Source organism: Oncorhynchus masou, chromosome 13 (assembly GCF_036934945.1).
Source record: "Oncorhynchus masou masou isolate Uvic2021 chromosome 13, UVic_Omas_1.1, whole genome shotgun sequence".
Taxonomy (NCBI): domain Eukaryota; kingdom Metazoa; phylum Chordata; class Actinopteri; order Salmoniformes; family Salmonidae; genus Oncorhynchus; species Oncorhynchus masou.
In genome coordinates this window covers 3,968,544-3,991,716 of record NC_088224.1, presented here as the reverse complement: position 1 = coordinate 3,991,716, position 23,173 = coordinate 3,968,544, and the positions used below count along the sequence as shown (strand labels likewise).

Here is a 23,173-nt window from a genome sequence, read left to right as displayed (position 1 = left end):
CTGGTTACCTCAGTCTCTCAGTCCATCACCCCATGTCTACAACCTCCTCCACCTCCCCAACCTCTGGTTACCTCAGTCTCTCAGTCCATCACCCCATGTCTACAACCTCCTCCACCTCCCCAACCTCTGGTTACCTCAGTCTCTCAGTCCATCACCCCATGTCTACAACCTCCTCCACCTCCCCAACCTCTGGTTACCTCAGTCTCTCAGTCCATCACCCCATGTCTACAACCTCCTCCACCTCCCCAACCTCTGGTTACCTCAGTCTCTCAGTCCATCACCCCATGTCTACCACCTCCTCCACCTCCCCAACCTCTGGTTACCTCAGTCTCTCAGTCCATCACCCCATGTCTACAACCTCCTCCACCTCCCCAACCTCTGGTTACCTCAGTCCATCACCCCATGTCTACAACCTCCTCCACCTCCTCCACCTCTGGCTACCTCTGTCTACATCAGTCCATCACCCCATGTCTTCAACCTCCTCCACCTCCCCAACCTCTGGTTACACCAGTCTCTCAGTCCATCACCCCATGTCTAAAACATCCTGCACTGCAGACTGGTCAAGCCCAGTAAGTAGCTGGTCTGTCCTGCCTGGTCAGTCCCAGTAAGTAGCTGGTCTGTCCTGGCGGATTAGTGTCAGTAAGTAGCTGGTCTGTCCTGCCTGGTCAGTCCCAGTAAGTAGCTGGTCTGTCCTGGCGGATTTGTGTCAGTAAGTAGCTGGTCTGTCCTGCCTGGTCAGTCCCAGTAAGTAGCTGGTCTGCCCTGCTTGGTCAGTCCCAGTAAGTAGCTGGTCTGTCCTGGCTGGTCAGTCCCAGTAAGTAGCTGGTCTGTCCTGGCGGATTAGTGTCAGTAAGTAGCTGGTCTGTCCTGCTTGGTCAGTCCCAGTAAGTAGCTGGTCTGTCCTGCCTGGTCAGTCCCAGTAAGTAGCTGGTCTGTCCTGCTTGGTCAGTCCCAGTAAGTAGCTGGTCTGTCCTGCCTGGTCAGTCCCAGTAAGTAGCTGGTCTGTCCTGCCTGGTCAGTCCCAGTAAGTAGCTGGTCTCTCCTGCCTGGTCAGTCCCAGTAAGTAGCAGGTCTGTCCTGGCGGATTAGTGTCAGTAAGTAGCTGGTCTGTCCTGCTTGGTCAGTCCCAGTAAGTAGCTGGTCTGTCCTGCCTGCTCAGTCCCAGTAAGTAGCTGGTCTGTCCTGCCTGGTCAGTCCCAGTAAGTAGCTGGTCTGTCCTGTCTGGTCAGTCCCAGTAAGTAGCTGGTCTGTCCTGGCTGATCAGCGGCAGTCAGTAGCTGGTCTGTCCTGGCTAATCATTAAGTAGATGGTCTCTCTTTACACTAGCTTAGTGGTTTAACAGAAGAAAGGAGCTCACCAGCGATTAATAAAATATCTCTCTTTTTTAAACCACATTGATGATTTGCTCTGTTTGAGGACTTACTGGTAGTTACTGGTGGGTAATAGATAGACGCTGTGGTCATTGTTGCTCTTCTATACTCGGAGAGTATTAACCCACAGTTACAGAGTATTAACCCACAGTTACAGAGAGTATTAACCCCCAGTTAGAGTATTAACCCCCGGTTACAGAGTATTAACCCACAGTTAGTGTATTAACCCACAGTTACAGAGAGTATTAACCCACAGTTACTGGGTATTAACCCCCAGTTAGAGTATTAACCCACAGTTACAGGAGGTATTAACCCACAGTTAGTGTATTAACCCAGAGTTACAGGGTATTAACCCACAGTTACAGAGTATTAACCCCCAGTTAGTGTATTAACCCACAGTTACAGAGTATTAACCCACAGTTACAGAGTATTAACCCACAGTTACAGTGTATTAACCCACAGTTACAGAGTATTAACCCACAGTTACAGAGTATTAACCCACAGTTACAGAGTATTAACCCACAGTTACAGAGAGTATTAACCCACAGTTAGAGAGAGTATTAACCCACAGCTACAGAGAGTATTAACCCACAGTTACAGAGTATTAACCAGCAGTTAGTGTATTAACCCACAGTTGCAGAGAGTATTAACCCACAGTTACAGAGTATTAACCCACAGTTACAGAGTATTAACCCACAGTTACAGAGAGTATTAACCCACAGTTACAGAGAGTATTAACCCACAGTTACAGAGTATTAACCCAGAGTTACAGAGTATTAACAGTTAGTATTAACCCACAGTTACAGAGTATTAACCATTAACAGTTAGTATTAACCCACAGTTACAGAGTATTAACCCACAGTTACAGAGTATTAACCCACAGTTACAGTTACAGAGTATTAACCCACAGTTACAGAGTATTAACCCACAGTTACAGAGTATTAACCCACAGTTACAGAGTATTAACCCACAGTTACAGAGAGTATTAACCCACAGTTACAGAGTATTAACCCACAGTTACAGAGTATTAACCCACAGTTACAGAGTATTAACCCACAGTTACAGAGTATTAACCCACACTGGGTATTTACAGTTAGTATTAACCCACAGTTACAGAGTATTAACCCACAGTTACAGAGTATTAACCCACAGTTACAGAGTATTAACCCACAGTTACAGAGTATTAACCCACAGTTACAGAGTATTAACCCACAGTTACAGAGAGTATTACAGTTACAGAGTATTAACCCACAGTTAGGGTATTAACCCAGAGTTACTGGGTATTAACCCACAGTTACAGAGAGTATTAACCCACAGTTACAGAGTATTAACCCACAGTTACAGAGTATTAACCCACAGTTACTGGGTATTAACCCACAGTTACAGAGTATTAACCCACAGTTACAGAGTATTAACCCACAGTTACTGGGTATTAACCCACAGTTACAGAGAGTATTAACCCACAGTTACAGAGTATTAACCCACAGTTACAGAGTATTAACCCACAGTTACTGGGTATTAACCCACAGTTACAGAGTATTAACCCACAGTTACAGAGTATTAACCCACAGTTACAGAGTATTAACCCACAGTTACAGAGTATTAACCCACAGTTACTGGGTATTAACCCACAGTTACTGGGTATTAACCCACAGTTACAGAGAGTATTAACCCACAGTTACAGAGAGTATTAACCCACAGTTACTGGGTATTAACCCACAGTTACAGAGAGTATTAACCCACAGTTACAGAGAGTATTAACCCACAGTTAGTGTATTAACCCACAGTTACAGAGTATTGACCCACAGTTACAGAGAGTATTAACCCACAGTTACAGAGAGTATTAACCCACAGTTACAGTGTATTAACCCACAGTTACAGAGAGTATTAACCCACAGTTACTGGGTATTAACCCCCAGTTAGAGTATTAACCCACAGTTACAGGGAGTATTAACCCACAGTTACAGTGTATTAACCCACAGTTACAGAGTATTAACCCACAGTTACAGAGTATTAACCCACAGTTGCAGAGTATTAACCCACAGTTAGAGAGAGTATTAACCCACAGTTAGAGAGAGTATTAACCCACAGTTACAGAGAGTATTAACCCACAGTTACAGAGTATTAACCCACACTTACAGAGAGTATTAACCCACAGCTACAGAAAGTATTAACCCACAGTTACAGAGAGTATTAACCCACAGTTACAGAGAATATTAACCCACAGAGAGTTTGTTTCTCTGTTTGAATGAATCACACTTTTGATCTTGAAAGACAACAGCAGAGGAGGAGGGAGGGGGAGGAGATACTGCATAATATTAGTATCGGCTATGGTATTTGCAATTTCACGTCCCCCCCTCCACACACACACACACACACACACACACACACACACACACACACACACACACACACACACACACACACACACACACCATGTCCTCTCTCCTCCTCTCCTTCTCCTCCTCTCCTCCTCCTCTCCTCTCCTCACCTCCATTCCTCCTCACCTCCTCCACGCCCCCTCGCTTCCTCCATTCCTCCTCTCCTCTTCCCCCTCTTCCTCCTCCTCCCTCCTCCTCCTCCTCCTCCTCTCCTCTCCTCTCCTCACCTCCTCCATGCCTCCTCGCTTCCTCCATTCCTCCTCTCCTCCTCCCCCTCTTCCTCCTCCTCCTCCTCTCCTCCTCCCTCCCCCTCCCTCTCCTCCTCTTCCTCCACTCCTCTGCTTCTCTTCTCCTCCTCCTCCTCCTCCTCCTCCACCTCCTCCTCCCTCTCATCTCCTCCTCCTCTCCCCCCTCTCCTCTCCTCGCTCTCCTCCTCCCCTCCTCCTCTGCTGTTTGGAGCACAATAGAAATGCATAATTTAAATATAAATTGCCTGATTTGCATACATAATTAGTCAAGTTACAGAATTGATGGAAAATAACCTTCTGACATTCATCTGGAAATACTGGGATTCCTCTGCAGTGGGGCGTGTTTAAATGGACCTCATGTTTCAGGCGTCAAATGAGCTGAACGTGTATCTGTTACATTTTGATTTATATTCAAATCTTTTTTTTTTCCAAGAGATTACTTTAGATGACTGACCTAATGCTGTCATTATACATTGAAAAGACAAAAGCATAAAATGTTTGACTACTTGTCGTCATCGAACGTAGATCTGTCCAAATGATGTATGCATGTAGTGTGATCCAAAACATCACTCATTCTCTCTCTAGTGGATCAAACCAATTAAACACCACAGACTTTCTCTGTAAAAATAGTATAGTAATTAGTCAGGCATATGGGAAAGTACTTAGACAATAATTAAACCTACAAGTGAATTTACCTCACAGCTGATCATCGTTAATTGAAAGTCTGCTTTAATACAATAGGACTAACTGATGAGAAATACAGGTGAATATTAAGAGATAATTGAAAGTCTGCTTTAATACAATAGGACTAACTGATGAGAAATACAGGTGAATATTAAGAGATAATTGAAAATCTGCTTTAATACAATGGGACTAACTGATGAGAAATACAGGTGAATATTAAGAGATAATTGAAAATCTGCTTTAATACAATGGGACTAACTGATGAGAAATACAGGTGAATATTAAGAGATAATTGAAAATCTGCTTTAATACAATAGGACTAACTGATGAGAAATACAGGTGAATATTAAGAGATAATTGAAAATCTGCTTTAATACAATAGGACTAACTGATGAGAAATATAGGTGAATATTAAGAGATAATTGAAAATCTGCTTTAATACAATAGGAATAACTGATGAGAAATACAGGTGAATATTAAGAGATAATTGAAAATCTGCTTTAATACAATAGGACTAACTGATGAGAAATACAGGTGAATATTAAGAGATAATTGAAAATCTGCTTTAATACAATAGGACTAACTGATGAGAAATACAGGTGAATATTAAGAGATAATTGAAAATCTGCTTTAATACAATAGGACTAACTGATGAGAAATATAGATGAATATTAAGAGATAATTGAAAATCTGCATTTAATACAATAGGACTAACTGATGAGAAATATAGATGAATATTAAGAGATAATTGAAAATCTGCTTTAATACAATAGGACTAACTGATGAGAAATATAGGTTAATATTAAGAGATAATTGAAAATCTGCTTTAATACAATGGGACTAACTGATGAGAAATATAGGTGAATATTAAGAGATAATTGAAAATCTGCATTTAATACAATAGGACTAACTGATGAGAAATACAGGTGAATATTAAGAGATAATTGAAAATCTGCATTTAATACAATAGGACTAACTGATGAGAAATATAGGTGAATATTAAGAGATAATTGAAAATCTGCATTTAATACAATAGGACTAACTGATGAGAAATACAGGTGAATATTAAGAGATAATTGAAAATCTGCTTTAATACAATAGGACTAACTGATGAGAAATATAGATGAATATTAAGAGATAATTGAAAATCTGCATTTAATACAATAGGACTAACTGATGAGAAATATAGATGAATATTAAGAGATAATTGAAAATCTGCTTTAATACAATAGGACTAACTGATGAGAAATATAGATGAATATTAAGAGTTAATTGAAAATCTGCTTTAATACAATAGGACTAACTGATGAGAAATATAGGTTAATATTAAGAGTGAAGGTCTGATACTCGAATGCTGAAAGCAGATCTCTACTCTTCAAAAAGGTTTGGGGTCAATTTGACAATTCAGGAAGTGGCCATTATTTTCTATGATCTTTTTTCATTTCATGAATTAATTTATGTTACTGTTTGTCTGGCTGTTTGTGTGCTGACTGGGACTTTGAGGATATATTTCTGAAGGTGTTTCAGAAGAGGAAGCACCAGGCCATGTCAGAGCTCCAGAAGGGTTATGGGAGTTATTTTCATACTGAGACACAGATGAGCCCTAAATGACAGAAATGACAGAAAATACTTCGGAAAAGTATTCAGACCCCTTCCTACACATTTTTGTTACCTTACAGCCTTACTCTGAAATTGATTAAATAAAACACATAAAATCATCTACACTCATTACCACATAATGAAAAAGCGAAAACAGGAATTTAGATTTTTTTTTGCCAATTTATTAAAATAAAAAACAAATACCTTATTTCCATAAGTATTCAGACACTTTGCTATGAGACTCGAAATTGAGCTCAGGTGCATCCTGTTTCCATTGATCATCCTTGAGATGTTTCTACAACTTGATTGGAGTCCACTTGTGGTGAAATAAATTGAATGGACATGATTTGGAAAGGTACACATCTGTCTATATCAGGTCCCACAGCTGACAGTGAATGTCAGAGCAAAAACCAAGCCATGAGGTTGAAGGAATTGTCCGTAGAGCTGAGAGACAGGATTGTGTCGAGGCACAGATCTGGGGAAGGTTACCAAAACATTTCTGCAGCATTGAAGATCCCCAAGAACACAGTGACCTCCATCATTCTTAAATGGAAGAAGTTTGGAACCACCAAGACTCTTCCTAGAGCTGGCCGCCTGTCAAACTGAGCAGGGCCTTGGTCAGGGAGGTGACCTAGAACCCGATGGTCACTCTGACAGGGCTCCAGAGTTCCTCTGTGGAGATGGGAGAACCTTCCAGAAGGACAACCATCTCTGCAGCACTCCACCAATCAGGTCTTTATGGTCGAGAGGCCAGACGGAAGCCACTCCTCAGTAAAAGGCACATGACAGGCCGTTTCCAATCCCGCTAGATGTGCAGAACACAGCCATGCACTAAAATAACTAAACTGTTAACATATTGTATCAAATCATTTTACAGAAAAATTGCAATTTAAGGAGCTCTTCCAAAAGTGCTGCACATGGACATGGATTTCTTATAAGATTTGATTTTACATATTTCTTTCACATTTATTTAACCAGGTATGCAAGTTGAGAACAAGTTCTCACTGTAACGGTTTGGGGGTAGTGCTGAGCGATTAACTCACTTTTTTTTTTGGGGGGGGGGGTTATCAAACAACTAATTGACAGAAGTTGGTTCAATTTGTTGAATTCCATTTAGCTTGTTTTTTTTGTGAGCCTAAAGCTCTGTTTCTCAAATCATTCACGGAGAATAGGACGCTGAGCTGAAGGAAGTATTAGTTTTTATTTAGCAAATATTCAACCTCGTTCAGTGCAAAAAAAAGTGGTAATTAACTACAATGACCATAACCCATTGCATTTGTTCCGACTAGGACAGAGAAGGATATACTTTTATGCCTGCTAGGTTAGATACAGACATACAGTGTACCACATAGGCCGCGTGAGAGAGGAAGAGAGGGATAGAGACAGATATCCTTATCTAGTTAGAAGAATGAGTACAGTTATTTAGTCAGACTGCTCTGCAGCATTCTCATGCAGGCTAGTCTACTGACTGAAGACAGTACTAAAGACAGTACTAAAGACAGTACTGAAGACAGTACTAAAGACAGTACTGTAGACAGTACTAAAGACAGTACTGAAGACAGTACTAAAGACAGTACTAAAGACAGTAATGAAGACAGTACTAAAGACAGTAGACAGTACTAAAGACAGTACTAAAGACAGTACTGAAGACAGTACTAAAGACAGTAGACAGTACTAAAGACAGTAGACAGTACTAAAGACAGTACTGAAGACAGTAGACAGTACTAAATACAGTACTAAAGACAGTACTAAAGACAGTACTGAAGACAATACTGAAGACAGTAGACAGTACAGTACTGAAGACAGTACTAAAGACAGTACTAAAGACAGTACTGAAGACAGTAAACAGTACTAAAGACAGTAGACAGTACTGAAGACAGTAGACAGTACTGAAGACAGTAGACAGTACTGAAGACAGTACTAAAGACAGTAGACAGTACTGAAGACAGTACTGAAGAAAGTAATAAAGACAGTACTGAAGACAGTAGACAGTACTAAAGACAGTACTACAGACAGTAATGAAGACAGTAGACAGTACTGAAGACAGTACTAAAGACAGTAGACAGTACTGAAGACAGTACTGAAGAAAGTAATAAAGACAGTACTGAAGACAGTAGACAGTACTAAAGACAGTACTAAAGACAGACAGTAAAGACAGTACTGAAGAAAGTAATAAAGACAGTACTGAAGACAGTAGACAGTACTAAAGACAGCACTGAAGACAGTACTAAAGACAGTACTGAAGACAGTAGACAGTACTAAAGACAGCACTGAAGACAGTACTAAAGACAGTACTAAAGACAGTACTGAAGATAGTAGACAGTACTGAAGACAGTAGACATTACTGAAGACAGTACTAAAGACAGTAGACAGTACTAAAGACAGCACTGAAGAAAGTACTAAAGACAGTACTGAAGACAGTAGACAGTACTAAAGACAGCACTGAAGACAGTACTAAAGACAGTACTGAAGACAGTAGAAGAAGTAGACAGTACTAAAGACAGTAGACAGTACTGAAGACAAGACAGTACTAGAAGACAGTAAAGACAGTACTAAAGACAGTACTGAAGACAGTACTAAAGACAGTACTAAAGACAGTAGACAGTACTAAAGACAGTACTAAAGACAGTACTGAAGACAGTAGACAGTACTGAAGACAGTAGACAGTACTAAAGACAGTAGACAGTACTAAAGACAGCACTAAAGACAGTACTGAAGACAGTACTGAAGACAGTAGACAGTACTAAAGACAGTACTGAAGAAGACAGTACTGAAGACAGCACTAAAGACAGTACTAAAGACAGTACTGAAGACAGTAGACAGTACTGAAGACAGTACTAAAGACAGTAGACAGTACTGAAGACTGTACTGAAGACAGTACTGAAGACAGTAGACAGTACTGAAGACAGTACTGAACACAGTAGACAGTACTGAAGACTGTACTGAAGACAGTAGACAGTACTAAATACATCACTGAAGACAGTACTAAAGACAGTACTGAAGACAGTAGACAGTACTGAAGACAGTAGACAGTACTAAGACAGTAAAGACAGTACTGAAGACAGTAGACAGTACTGAAGACAAGACAGTAAAGACTGTACTGAAGACAGTAGACAGTACTAAAGACAGTACTGAAGACAGTACTAAAGACAGTACTGAAGACAGTAGACAGTACTAAAGACAGTACTGAAGACAGTAGACAGTACTGAAGACAGTAGACAGTACTGAAGACAGTAGACAGTACTGAAGACAGTAGACAGTACTGAAGACAGTAGACAGTACTAAAGACAGTACTAAAGACAGTACTAAAGACAGTACTGAAGACAGTACTGAAGACAGTAGACCGTACTAAAGACAGTACTGAAGACAGTAGACAGTACTAAAGACAGTAGACAGTACTAAAGACAGTAGACAGTACTAAAGACAGTAGACAGTACTAAAGACAGTAGACAGTACTGAAGACAGTAGAAAGTACTGAAGACAGTAGACAGTACTGAAGACAGTACTACAGACAGTAATGAAGACAGTAGACAGTACTAAAGACAGTACTAAAGACTGTACTGAAGACAGTAGACAGTACTGAAGACAGTAGACCGTACTGAATACATTACTAAAGACAGTACTAAAGACAGTAGACAGTACTAAAGACAGTAGACAGTACTGAAGACAGTAGACAGTACTGAAGACATTACTAAAGACAGTACTGAAGACAGTACTAAAGACAGCACTAAAGACAGTACTGAAGACAGTACTGAAGACAGTAGACCGTACTAAAGACAGTACTGAAGACAGTAGACAGTACTAAAGACAGTAGACAGTACTAAAGACAGTAGACAGTACTAAAGACAGTAGACAGTACGAAAGACAGTAGACAGTACTGAAGACAGTAGAAAGTACTGAAGACAGTAGACAGTACTGAAGACAGTACTACAGACAGTAATGAAGACAGTAGACAGTACTAAAGACAGTACTACAGACAGTAATGAAGACAGTAGACAGTACTGAAGACAGTACTAAAGACAGTAGACAGTACTGAAGACAGTACTGAAGAAAGTAATAAAGACAGTACTGAAGACAGTATACAGTACTAAAGACAGTACTAAAGACAGTAGACAGTACTAAAGACAGCACTGAAGAAAGTAATAAAGACAGTACTGAAGACAGTAGACAGTACTAAAGACAGCACTGAAGACAGTACTAAAGACAGTACTGAAGACAGTAGACAGTACTAAAGACAGCACTGAAGACAGTACTAAAGACAGTACTAAAGACAGTACTGAAGATAGTAGACAGTACTGAAGACAGTAGACATTACTGAAGACAGTACTACAGACAGTAATGAAGACAGTAGACAGTACTGAAGACAGTACTAAAGACAGTAGACAGTACTAAAGACAGCACTGAAGAAAGTAATAAAGACAGTACTGAAGACAGTAGACAGTACTAAAGACAGCACTGAAGACAGTACTAAAGACAGTACTGAAGACAGTAGACAGTACTAAAGACAGTACTAAAGACAGTACTGAAGATAGTAGACAGTACTGAAGACAGTAGACAGTACTGAAGACATTACTAAAGACAGTACTGAAGACAGTACTAAAGACAGCACTAAAGACAGTACTGAAGACAGTACTGAAGACAGTAGACAGTACTAAAGACAGTACTGAAGACAGTAGACAGTACTGAAGACAGTAGACAGTACTAAAGACAGCACTAAAGACAGTACTGAAGACAGTACTGAAGACAGTAGACAGTACTAAAGACAGTACTGAAGACAGCACTGAAGACAGTAGACAGTACTAAAGACAGTACTGAAGACAGTAGACAGTACTAAAGACAGTACTGAAGACAGTAGACAGTACTGAAGACAGTAGACAGTACTAAAGACAGTACTGAAGACAGTAGACAGTACTAAAGACAGTACTGAAGACAGTAGACAGTACTGAAGACAGTAGACAGTACTGAAGACAGTACTAAAGACAGTACTGAAGACAGTAGACAGTACTGAAGACAGTAGACAGTACTAAAGACAGTACTGAAGACAGTACTAAAGACAGTACTGAAGACAGTAGACAGTACTAAAGACTGTACTGAAGACAGTAGACAGTACTGAAGACAGTAGACAGTACTGAAGACTGTACTAAAGACAGTACTGAAGACAGTAGACAGTACTGAAGACAGTAGACCGTACTGAAGACATTACTAAAGACAGTACTAAAGACAGTACTAAAGACAGTAGACAGTACTGAAGACAGTAGACAGTACTGAAGACATTACTAAAGACAGTACTGAAGACAGTACTAAAGACAGCACTAAAGACAGTACTGAAGACAGTACTGAAGACAGTAGACCGTACTAAAGACAGTACTGAAGACAGTAGACAGTACTAAAGACAGTAGACAGTACTAAAGACAGTAGACAGTACTAAAGACAGTAGACAGTACGAAAGACAGTAGACAGTACTGAAGACAGTAGAAAGTACTGAAGACAGTAGACAGTACTAAAGACAGTACCTGAAGACAGTACTAAAGACAGCACTGAAGACAGTATGGGGAGCAGAGAGAATGTTGACTGGCTGTTTGGTTGCTATTCCCTGAGCTGAGATGTAATGTACACCAACTGAAATATTGTATTATTTCATCGTAGTTTCCTGTTGATATATTGATGTATATCCAGTGTGGAACTAACAGAGACAATGGAAATATTTTCAGTGATTTGGCGATTGAATGAATGTTCACTATGTTTTTTTGCCTTTGGAATTTCCATTAAAAAACCTCTAAAACCTCTAAAATCATAAAACTGAAATCAAAAACAGAACTGACCTCAAAAAAGTACTAGTCACTCAGCTGGTTAGAGGGTTAGGGTTAGGGGGTTGAGGGTTAGGGGTTAGAGGGTTAGGGGGTTTGAGGGTTAGGGGGGGTTTTGAGGGTTAGGGGTTTGGGGTTTGAGGGGTTAGGGGTTTGAGGGTTAGAGGGTTAGGGGTTTGAGGGTTAGAGGGTTAGAGGGTTAGAGGGTTAGGGGGTTAGGGGTTAGGGTTAGGGGGTTAGAGGGTTAGGGGGTTAGAGGGTTAGGGGTTTGAGGGTTAGGGGGTTAGAGGGTTAGGGGGTTAGAGGGTTAGGGGTTAGGGGTTAGGAGGGTTAGGGGTTTGAGGGTTAGGGGGGGTTAGAGGGTTAGGGGTTAGGAGGGTTTGAGGGTTAGGGGTTTGAGGGTTAGGGGGGTTAGGGGTTAGAGGGTTAGGGGTTAGAGGTTGAGGGTTAGGGGAGGGTTAGGGGTTGAGGGTTAGGGGTTAGAGGGTTAGGGGTTAGGGTTAGAGGGTTAGAGGGTTAGGGGTTAGGGGGGGTTAGAGGGGGGGTTAGAGGGTTAGGGGTTAGGGGTTAGGGGAGGGTTAGGGGTTAGGGGTTAGGGGTTAGGGGAGGGTTAGGGGGGGGGGTTAGAGGGTTAGAGTTAGGGGTTAGGGGTTAGGGGGGTTAGGTTAGGGGTTAGGGGGGTTAGGGGTTTGAGGGTTAGGGGTTGGGGGGTTAGAGGGTTAGGGGGTTAGAGGGTTAGGGGGGTTAGGGTTAGAGGGTTAGGGGGTTAGGGGGTTAGGGGTTAGAGGGTTGAGGGGGTTAGAGGGTTAGGTGAAGGGGTTAGAGTTAGGGGTTAGGGGGTTAGATGGGGGTTAGGCAGCGGGGACGACTGTATTATACCAGGGGTTAAGGGGTTAGAGGGTTAGGGGGTATTATTCCAGGGGTTAGAGTTATGGGGGTTAGATGTTAGGGAGTTACCAGGGATGTATAGGGGTATTTAGATGTTAGATGTATTATACCAGGTTAGATGGGGTTAGAGTTAGGGGGTTATTTAATATAGGGGATAGAGGGTTATTTAGAGGGGTTAGAGGTTAGAGGGTATTTATTATAGAGGGTTATTATACCAGATGGTATAGAGGGTATAGATGGGGTATAGATGGGGTTAGATGTATTATACCAGGGATGGTTGTATTTATATGGTATTATCCAGAATGTATTTATTATGAGGATATCTCTGAATGATGTTTCAGAAGAGGCTGTGAACAGAATGTATTTAATATAGATGTATTATGTATTTATTATAGATGCCAGGCCATGTCAGAGCTCCAGAAGATGCAGAGTATTTATTATAGATGTTTACCAGAGGCAGAGGAGAGGAAGGCCCATGAGATGATTATTTATTATCATGAACGGTCCAAGATGGTATTTATTAGATGTATTATACAGAATGTATTTAATATAGATGCAGTATTTATTATAGGCCAAGAGACAGGCAGCAGAATGTATTTATTATAGGACGTTTAATATACTGACAGAGTATTTATTATAGATGTCATCAACCATGCAGGAGGTATTATACCAGAATGTATTTAATATAGATGTATTATACCAGAATACCAGAGTATTTATTATAGATGTATTATACCAGAATGTATTTATTATAGATGTATTATACCAGAATACCAGAGTATTTATTATAGATGTATTATACCAGAATGTATTTATTATAGATGTATTATACCAGAATACCAGAGTATTTATTATAGATGTATTATACCAGAATGTATTTATTATAGATGTATTATACCAGAATACCAGAGTATTTATTATAGATGTATTATACCAGAATGTATTTATTATACATGTATTATACCAGAATACCAGAGTATTTATTATAGAATGTATTTATTATTATACCAGAATATGTATTTATTATAGATGTATTATACCAGAATGTATTTATTATAGATGAATACCAGAGTATTTATTATAGATGTATTATACCAGAATGTATTTATTATAGATGTATTATACCAGAATGTATTTAATATAGATGTATTATACCAGAGTATTTATTATAGATGTATTATACCAGAATGTATTTATTATAGATGTATTATACCACCAGATGTATTTATTATAGATGTATTATACCAGAATATTATAGATGTATTATACCAGAATACCAGAGTATTTATTATAGATGTATTATACCAGAATGTATTTATTATAGATGTATTATACCAGAATACCAGAGTATTTATTATAGATGTATTATACCAGAATGTATTTATTATAGATGTATTATACCAGAATACCAGAGTATTTATTATAGATGTATTATACCAGAATGTATTTATATAGATGTATTATACCAGAATACCAGAGTATTTATTATAGATGTATTATACCAGAATGTATTTATTATAGATGTATTATACCAGAATACCAGAGTATTTATTATAGATGTATTATACCAGAATGTATTTATTATAGATGTATTATACCAGAATACCAGAGTATTTATTATAGATGTATTATACCAGAATGTATTTATTATAGATGTATTATACCAGAGTATTTATTATAGAGAATACCAGAATGTATTTATTATAGATGTATTATACCAGAAGTATTTATTATAGATGTATTATACCAGAATGTATTTATTATAGATGTATTATACCAGAATGTATTTATTATAGATGTATTATACCAGAATGTATTTATTATAGATGTATTATACCAGAATGTATTTATTATAGATGTATTATACCAGAATGTATTTATTATAGATGTATTATACCAGAATGTATTTATTATAGATGTATTATACCAGAATGTATTTATTATAGATGTATTATACCAGAATGTATTTAATATAGATGTATTATACCAGAGTATGTATTATAGATGTATTAAACCAGAGTATTTATTATAGATGTATTAAACCAGAATGTATTTATTATAAATTTATTATACCAGAATACCAGAGTATTTATTATAGATGTATTATACCAGAATGTATTTAATATAGATGTATTATACCAGAATACCAGAGTATTTATTATAGATGTATTATACCAGAATGTATTTATTATAGATGTATTATACCAGAGTATTTATTATAGATGTATTATACCAGAATGTATTTAATATAGATGTATTATACCAGAAACCAGAGTATTTATTATAGATGTATTAACCAGAATGTATATTATTATTATATAGATGTATTAAACCAGAATGTATTTATTATATACCAGAATACCAGAGTATTTATTATAGATGTATTATACCAGAATGTATTTATTATAGATGTATTATACCAGAATACCAGAGTATTTATTATAGATGTATTATACCAGAATGTATTTAATATAGATGTATTATACCAGAATGTATTTATTATAGATGTATTATACCAGAATGTATTTATTATAGATGTATTATACAGAATACAGATATATTTATTATTATACCAGAATATATTTAATATAGATGTATTATACCAGAATATAGAGTATTTATTATAGATGTATTATACCAGAATGTATTTAATATAGATGTAGAGGAAACAGGACCAGAATATTAGTTACCAGAGGAAACAGGATATACCAGAAACAGAGTATTTATTATAGATGTATTATACCAGAATGTATTTAATATAGATCAGTATTATACTAGAGGGTAACAGATATAGTCTACATCATTTATACATATATGTAGATCAGTTCTAAGAGGAAACAGGATATAGTCTACATCAGTTCTAAGAGGAAACAGGATATAGTCTACATCAGTTCTAAGAGGAAACAGGATATAGTCTACATCAGTTCCAAGAGGAAACAGGATATAGTCTACATCAGTTCCAAGAGGAAACAGGATATAGTCTACATCAGTTCTAAGAGGAAACAGGATATAGTCTACATCAGTTCTAAGAGGAAACAGGATACAGTCTACATCAGTTCTAAGAGGAAACAGGATATAGTCTACATCAGTTCTAAGAGGAAACAGGATATAGTCTACATCAGTTCTAAGAGGAAACAGGATATAGTCTACATCAGTTCTAAGAGGAAACAGGATATAGTCTACATCAGTTCCTAGAGGAAACAGGATACAGAGTTCTAAGAGGAAACAGGGTGTGATCATCAGTCTAAGAGGAAACAGATTTTACATCAGTTCTAAGAGGAAACAGGATATAGCCATGTTTAGAGGAAACAAATGTGTCTAAGAGGAAACAGGATATAGTCTATCAGTTTAGAGGAAACAGTCTATCAGTAAGAGGAAACAGGATACAGTCTACATCAGTTTAAGAGGAAACAGGATATAGTCTACATCAGTTCTCTTTCAGTTTAGAGGAAACAGGATACTACATCAGTTTTTGTCTACATCAGTTTCATACATCAGTTCTAAGAGGAAACAGGATAAGACTCAGTTTAAGAGGAAACAGGATATAGTCCTGTAAGAGGAGGAATGCTGTAAGAGGAAAAAATGCATCAGTTGAGGGACAAAATAGAGGAAACAGGATATAGTCTACATCAGTTCTAAGAGGAAACAGGATATAGTCTACATCAGTTCTGATACAAGTTCTAAGAGGAAACAGGATATAGTTACATCAGTTCTAAGAGGAAACAGGATACATTAGTTCTAGAACAGGATATAGTCTACATCAGTTCTAAGAGGAAACAGGATATAGTCTACATCAGTTGTAAATAAATCAGCAGTTCTAAGAGGAAACAGGATATTTTTCTTATTAGAGGAAACAGGATAAAAGTAGAGGAAACAGGATATAGTCTACATCAGTTCTAAGAGGAAACAGGATATAGTCTACATCAGTTCCTAGAGGAAACAGGATATAGTCTACATCAGTTCTAAGAGGAAACAGGATACAGTCTACATCAGTTCTAAGAGGAAACAGGATATAGTCTACATCAGTTCTAAGAGGAAACAGGATATAGTCTACATCAGTTCCTAGAGGAAACAGGATACAGTCTACATCAGTTCCTAGAGGAAACAGGATATAGTCTACATCAGTTCTTCAGGATATAGTCTACATCAGTTCTAAGAGGAAACAGGATATAGTCTACATCAGTTCTAAGAGGAAACAGGATATCTCCTACATCAGTTCTAAGAGGAAACAGGATATAGTCTACATCAGTTCTAAGAGGAAACAGGATATCCCTCAGTTCCAAGAGGAGACAGGATATAGTCTCATCAGTTCCTAGAGGAAACAGGATATAGTCTACATCAGTTCTAAGAGGAAACAGGATTTCTACATCAGTTCCAGGATACAGTCTCTCAGTTCCAAGAGGAAACAGGATATAGTCTACATCAGTTCTAAGAGGAAACAGGATATAGTCTACATCAGTTCTAAGAGGAAACAGGATACAGTCTACATCAGTTCCAAGAGGAGACAATAATGGCCCTTCTCTCCTAATACATACGGTATACAGAGGGCTTCAGTGGAATATGTGGTGTGATCTGGGTCTAGTTTTAACCAGCTAGCCTGTTACAAATGTGTCCTTATGTTTCACTATGTGGGATGTTTCTGATTCTCTTTCTTTTACTTTTTTTGTTTTCATTCAGTCAAGACTCATTCCCTGTGAAATGCTGTAAAATGCTGTGAGGGACAAAATGCTATTGTTTCGTGTACTGATAAATCCGTTTTCCTATTAAAAGGTCTGTAAATAAATCAGCATTTTTTTCTTATTATAAAAAGTATTGAAATGATTCTCCTCTCTCTCTCCCTTTCCCTCTCCCTCTCCCTCTCTTTCCCTCTCTCTCCCTCTCTGTCTCTCCCTCTCCCTTTCTCTCCCTCTCTCTCTCTCTCCCTCTCCCTTTCTCTCCCTCTCTCTTTCTTCCTCTCTCTCTCTCCTCTCTCTCTGTCTCTCTCTCCCTCTTCCTCTCTCTTCCCTCTCCCTTTCTCTCCCTCTCTCCTCTTTCTTTCTCTCTCCCTCTCTCTCTTTCTTCCCTCTCCCTTTCTCTCTCCTCTCTCTCCCTCTCCCTCTCTCTCTCTCCCCTCTCTCTCTTTCCTCTCTCTCTCTCCCTTCTCTCTCCCTCTCTGTCTCTTTCTTCCCTCTCTCTCTTTCCTCTCCCTCTCTCCTCTCCCTTCTCTCTCCCTCTCTCTTTCTTTCCCTCTCCCTCTCTTTTTTCTTTCTCTCTCCTCTCTCTCCCTCTCCCTTTCCCTCTGTCTCTTTCTTTCTCTCCCTTTCTCTCCTTTCTTTCTTTCTCTCCCTCTCTCTCTCTCTCTCTTTCCCTCTCCCTTTCTCTCCCTCTCTCTTTCTCTCTCCCTCTCTCTCTCTCCCTCGTCTCCCTTTCTCTCTCCTCTCTCTGTCTCTTTCTCTCTCTCTCTCTCTTTCCCTCTCTCTCTCTCTCTCTCTTTCTCTCTCCCTCTCTCTCTCCCACTCTCTCTCTCTCTTTCTCTCTCCCTCTCCCTTTCTCTGTGTAGAGTTGTTGGAACTGCGGGCGGAAGGCGAGCGAGACCTGCAGTGGCTGTAACACGGCGCGCTACTGCGGCTCCTTCTGCCAGCACAAAGACTGGGAGAAACACCACCACGTGTGTGGCCAGACCCTCCAGGCCTCCCAGGCTGCTCAGCAGCAGCAGGGTACAGAGACCTCCACTACACCCTCTAGTAGAGCAGGCAGCCCAGCCGGAACCCCGCCTGCCACCACATCCCGCTCCGCCACTCCAGGAACCCCCTCTACGCTGGAAACCACGCCGTACTAAACCTGGAGCCACCCGGGGAGCCATCGGAGACTCCCAGTAGCCCAACATGACTGACTCTCTTGATGCTAATGCGCTAACGCTACTTCTGTTGGAGTAGCGGAGGTTCCACACAACACAGGAGGTTTATACATGTAGATCAGTCACATTGACTTGTCATGATTAACTAAGAACACAAAGATATTATTATTATTATTATTATTACTATTGCTGTTATCATCCGTTGTCGTCTTCGTTTGTTGTTGTTGATGATTGTTGACGTTGTCATTGTTGCTTCTCTTACATTGTTTCCTGTAAATATGAATCATAGAAAGCAACACAGACTACAGCGATGACCAGACAAATACATATACAGACCTCCAGACAAATACATATACGGACCTCCAGACAAATACACATACGGACCTCCAGACACATATACAGACCTCCAGACAAATACACATACAGACCTCCAGACAAGATCCAGACACATACAGACCTCCAGACAAATACACATACAGACCTCCAGACAACGGATCCAGACAAATACATATACAGACCTCCAGACAAATACACAAGACCTCCAGACAAATACATATACAGACCTCCAGACAAATACACATACAGACCTCCAGACAAATACATATACAGACCTCCAGACAAATACATATACAGACCTCCAGACAAATACCCTCCAGACAATATACAGACCTCCAGACAAATACATATACAGACCTCCAGACAAATACACATACAGACCTCCAGACAAATACATATACAGACCTCCAGACAAATACATATACAGACCTCCAGACAAATACATATACAGACCTCCAGACAAATACACATACAGACCTCCAGACAAATACACATACAGACCTCCAGACAAATACATATACAGACCTCCAGACAAATACACATACAGACCTCCAGACAAATACACATACAGACCTCCAGACAAATACACATACAGACCTCCAGACAAATACACATACAGACCTCCAGACAAATACACATACAGACCTCCAGACAAATACACATACAGACCTCCAGACAAATACACATACAGACCTCCAGACAAATACACATACAGACCTCCAGACAAATCCAGACAAATACATACAGACCTCCAGACAAATACACATACAGACCTCCAGACAAATACATATACAGACCTCCAGACAAATACACATACAGACCTCCAGACAAATACACATACAGACCTACACATACAGACCTCCAGACAAATACACATACAGACCTCCAGACAAATACACATACAGACCTCCAGACACAATACAGACCTCCAGACAAATACACATACAGACCTCCAGACAAATACATATACAGACCTCCAGACAAATACATATACAGACCTCCAGACAAATACACATACAGACCTCCAGACAAATACATATACAGACCTCCAGACAAATACACATACAGACCTCCAGACAAATACACATACAGACCTCCAGACAAATACATACAGACCTCCAGACAAATACATATACAGACCTCCAGACAAATACACATACAGACCTCCAGACAAATACAGACATACAGACCTCCAGACAAATACACATACAGACAGACAGACCTCCAGACAAATACACATACGGACCTCCAGACAAATACATATACGGACCTCCAGACAAATACACATACAGACCTCCAGACAAATACACATACAGACCTCCAGACAAATACATATAGGGACCTCCCCTTTGTGTTCAGTTCCCCTTCCTAAATGTGCTGTTGTTTACCTGGGATGTAATATGAAACTAGCTGACCTCAGACACCAAACAACATACCAATGGAATATTACTACAACACAAACACTGTGGAAAAAGCAGACGCCAACTCTCTTATTATGGGACGACCACAAATACAAAGAACAGACAGGCAGACAGACAGACAGGTGGATAGTACCCATGGCTTACAGACAGAGGGACTGTAGCTGCCAGCAGCAAGGTGCAGATGTGGAACAGACTGTAAAGGAACCACAGCTGTTCCTCGTGACTAGTAATAATATCCAGGTCAGTGGACTGACTAACACAAAGATGTCTCCCTCCCTGAGGGATGGAAGAGCAAAGAACCATACAAATGACCAACCCTGGATACCAAGATAGAACTAATACCTGGTACATGGAAAGAAGGACTCTGTCTGAAGTATGTTACACCTGCACTTACTATCTCTGTTCCAAACCAGGAAGTGAACAGAATGTGAGGTCATTAACCCGCGCCAGAGACTGTCAGCTCCTCACTATGACAACCACCGGGAAACAACGAGCTGAAGAGATTACCTATGAATCAGTGAGAAAACACCCTGAACCCAACTCTACTCTCTCTCTGTCCTGCCCATCTCCTCCATCTCCTCTGAACCCAACTCTACTCTCTCTCTGTCCTGCCCATCTCCTCTGAACCCAACTCTACTCTCTCTCTGTCCTGCCCATCTCCTCTGAACCCAACTCTACTCTCTCTCTGTCCTGCCCATCTCCTCTGAACCCAACTCTACTCTCTCTCTGTCCTGCCCATCTCCTCTGAACCCAACTCTACTCTCTCTCTGTCCTGCCCATCTCCTCCATCTCCTCTGAACCCAACTCTACTCTCTCTCTGTCCTGCCCATCTCCTCTGAACCCAACTCTACTCTCTCTCTGTCCTGCCCATCTCCTCCATCTCCTCTGAACCCAACTCTACTCTCTCTCTGTCCTGCCCATCTCCTCTGAACCCAACTCTACTCTCTCTCTGTCCTGCCCATCTCCTCCATCTCCTCTGAACCCAACTCTACTCTCTCTCTGTCCTGCCCATCTCCTCTGAACCCAACTCTACTCTCTCTCTGTCCTGCCCATCTCCTCTGAACCCAACTCTACTCTCTGTCTGCCCATGTCCTCTGCCCATCTCCTCTGAACCCAACTCTACTCTCTCTCTGTCCTGCCCATCTCCTCTGAACCCAACTCTACTCTCTCTCTGTCCTGCCCATCTCCTCTGAACCCAACTCTACTCTCTCTCTGTCCTGCCCATCTCCTCCATCTCCTCTGAACCCAACTCTACTCTCTCTCTGTCCTGCCCATCTCCTCTGAACCCAACTCTACTCTCTCTCTGTCCTGCCCATCTCCTCTGAACCCAACTCTACTCTCTCTCTGTCCTGCCCATCTCCTCTGAACCCAACTCTACTCTCTCTCTGTCCTGCCCATCTCCTCTGAACCCAACTCTACTCTCTCTCTGTCCTGCCCATCTCCTCCATCTCCTCTGAACCCAACTCTACTCTCTCTCTGTCCTGCCCATCTCCTCTGAACCCAACTCTACTCTCTCTCTGTCCTGCCCATCTCCTCTGAACCCAACTCTACTCTCTTTCTGTCCTGCCCATCTCCTCTGAACCCAACTCTACTCTCTCTCTGTCCTGCCCATCTCCTCTGAACCCAACTCTACTCTCTTTCTCTGTCCTGCCCATCTCCTCCATCTCCTCTGAACCCAACTCTACTCTCTTTCTGTCCTGCCCATCTCCTCTGAACCCAACTCTACTCTCTCTCTGTCCTGCCCATCTCCTCTGAACCCAACTGTACTCTCTCTCTGTCCTGCCCATCTCCTCTGAACCCAACTCTACTCTCTTTCTCTGTCCTGCCCATCTCCTCCATCTCCTCTGAACCCAACTCTACTCTCTTTCTCTGTCCTGCCCATCTCCTCCATCTCCTCTGAACCCAACTCTACTCTCTCTCTGTCCTGCCCATCTCCTCTGAACCCAACTCTACTCTCTCTCTGTCCTGCCCATCTCCTCCATCTCCTCTGAACCCAACTCTACTCTCTCTCTGTCCTGCCCATCTCCTCTGAACCCAACTCTACTCTCTCTCTGTCCTGCCCATCTCCTCTGAACCCAACTCTACTCTCTCTCTGTCCTGCCCATCTCCTCCATCTCCTCTGAACCCAACTCTACTCTCTCTCTGTCCTGCCCATCTCCTCTGAACCCAACTCTACTCTCTTTCTCTGTCCTGCCCATCTCCTCCATCTCCTCTGAACCCAACTCTACTCTCTCTCTGTCCTGCCCATCTTCTTTGAACCCAACTCTACTCTCTCTCTGTCCTGCCCATCTCCTCTGAACCCAACTCTACTCTCTCTCTGTCCTCAACTCCAGATAACACCTACCAACATGTATTCTGTTATTCTTCCTTTGTAGATGTCATGGTGTTTTACACCTCTGACCGTCTCCAATGTTTATTGAATGTGTTGGACAGTTGTGACGATGTATATTACTTTAACCAACCACAACTTCAGTCCCCCCCCCCTCTCTCTCTAGCAAAAGGAGAAAAAAAGCAACATATTCTGAGCTGTTTCCTGTGTGTGTGTGTCAGTGGTAGTTACCTCCTAGTGCGTTTAAAGAAGGATGTTTGTCCTAGAAGAAAAG

The 23,173-nt window shown here is 40.5% G+C and overlaps 1 protein-coding gene across 1 annotated transcript in view; it reads left to right on the top strand.

The window, feature by feature from the left end:
- Positions 1 to 18,795, top strand: part of LOC135551622 (protein CBFA2T1-like) — an 80,409-nt gene extending 61,614 nt beyond the window's left edge. Inside the window, 3 exon segments of the mRNA XM_064982812.1 lie at positions 6,214 to 6,256; positions 13,432 to 13,490; positions 18,517 to 18,795. Coding sequence (XP_064838884.1) covers positions 6,214 to 6,256; positions 13,432 to 13,490; positions 18,517 to 18,795 — 381 coding nt within the window.
- Positions 18,796 to 23,173: the final 4,378 nt, after the last annotated feature.